Raw genomic sequence first — 1,734 nt, 5'->3', positions numbered from 1 at the left:
CCTGCAGCTGCAGGAAGGCTCCCAGCCCCCCCTCCCTCCCACAGGTGGGCTGCTTTGATCCCTACAGCGATGACCCGCGCCTGGGCGTGCAGAAGATCGCTCTCTGCAAATACACGGCCAAGCGCGTCAAGTCCCTCAAGAAGTCCCTGCGGCAGTCCTTCCGCCGCATCCGCAAGAGCCGGGTGTCTGGCAAGAAGAGGCTCAACACCAGCAGCCCTTCCAGCAAGGTGGGCAAGGAGCAGGGCTCACCCACCCCTGGCTGCTCTTTGTCCTCCCCGGGCAGGGGCTGACCCCCGTGTCCCCCCTCCCCAGGTGCAGGAGGCCAACGCGCAGCTGGCTGAGCAGGCGGGCCCCCCCGAGGTGGAAATGACGCCCGTGCAGCGGCGGATCGAGCCCCGCTCGGCCGACGACTCGCTCTCAGGGGTGGTGCGGTGCCTCTACTTCGCCGACACCTTCCTCCGAGACGGTGAGACACCCCCCCAGCCCCCTGGGAAAAGCCCCCGAGCTGGGTCTGGCTGGTGCTGGTGCCCTATGAGGGGGGGGTCTGATGCTGCTCCTGTTCCTGCCGGTGCCCACCACGGCCCCACGATGTGGGCAGGGACCAACTCCGGCTCTGTGTTCGCCTACGCCTTGGAGGTGCCGTCGCAGGAGAAGTTTTCGGAGCGGGCGGTGGAGGCGGGGCTGGGGAAGGAGATCCAGCTGATGCACCGGGCACCCGTGGTGGCCATTGCGGTGCTGGATGGGCGGGGGAACCCCCTGCCCGAGCCCTATGAGGTCTCACGGGACCTGGCCAAGGCCCCCGACATGCAGGGCAGCCATTCCATGCTCATCTCCTCCGAGGAGCAGTTCAAGGTGAGCATGGCAGAGGCTCGGTGTCCCCCTGTGGTGGGGATGGGACCCCATGTCCTCTCCGGGTATCCCCATCACCCCAGGTGCAGGGAGAGGGCTGGAGGTGACCGGCCAGGTCCTGGGGCACTCCTATGCCTGTCCCCGGGGTGGTGACTCCAAAGGGGTCGTGGTGACTCCAAAGGGGTGGTGGTGACTCCAAAGGGGTGGTGGTGACTCCAAAAGGAAGGTGCTGCCCTTTGCCAAGGGCTTTTGTGGTGGGAGGCTGCTGGGGTGCCCCCCCAAAACTCTACAGATTCCTGTTTCCACCGTGGCACCTGGCTCCTCTCCCCCCCACCCCCAGGTCTTCACGCTGCCCAAAGTGAGTGCCAAGACCAAGTTCAAGCTGACGGCGCACGAGGGCTGCCGGGTGCGGAAGGTGGCCCTGGTGAGCCTGGCCAGCACCAGCTCTGAGGAGCGGCTGGAGAACTGCCTGGCCTGTCTCACCAACCTGGGCGACATCCACATCTTCACCGTGCCCGGCCTGCGGCCCCAGGTCCACTACGGCTGCATCCGCAAGGAGGACATCAGCGGCATCGCCTCCTGCGTCTTCACCAAGCATGGCCAGGGTGGGAGCACCAGACGCAGGCTGGGGGTGCTGTCCCCCTGTAGATGGGACGTTGTCTCTGGCTGCAGCCCCATGGGGGGGTCCCTGACGCTTTTTGTTGTGTGTGTCCCCCCTGCCATTCCAGGTTTTTACTTAATTTCACCGTCCGAGTTCGAGCGCTTCTCACTGAGTGCCAGGAACGTGACGGAGCCACTGTGCCGGCTGGAGATCGCCCGGCTCCAGGAGACCTCTTGCCTCAGGTGGGACATGCCCCAGGGGCAGCACCCCTCTACCTGCCCCAC

General features: G+C 66.0%; 1 protein-coding gene across 1 annotated transcript in view; it reads left to right on the top strand.

Annotated features, from left to right (window-relative positions):
- The window catches only part of LLGL1 (LLGL scribble cell polarity complex component 1), a gene marked incomplete at its 5' end in the record, with an annotated part of 5,480 nt that overhangs the window by 2,270 nt on the left and 1,476 nt on the right, over positions 1-1,734 (top strand). Inside the window, 5 exons of the mRNA XM_035889134.1 lie at positions 45-227; positions 313-464; positions 567-852; positions 1,190-1,454; positions 1,578-1,689. Coding sequence (XP_035745027.1) covers positions 45-227; positions 313-464; positions 567-852; positions 1,190-1,454; positions 1,578-1,689 — 998 coding nt within the window. The remainder of the gene's footprint in view (positions 1-44; positions 228-312; positions 465-566; positions 853-1,189; positions 1,455-1,577; positions 1,690-1,734) is intronic.

This window comes from Egretta garzetta, unplaced genomic scaffold (assembly GCF_000687185.1).
Source record: "Egretta garzetta isolate BGI_Z169 unplaced genomic scaffold, ASM68718v1 scaffold42, whole genome shotgun sequence".
Taxonomy (NCBI): Eukaryota; Metazoa; Chordata; class Aves; order Pelecaniformes; family Ardeidae; genus Egretta; species Egretta garzetta.
The sequence above is the reverse complement of the archived record's forward strand: the minus strand, read 5'-3'. Positions and strand labels throughout refer to the sequence as shown.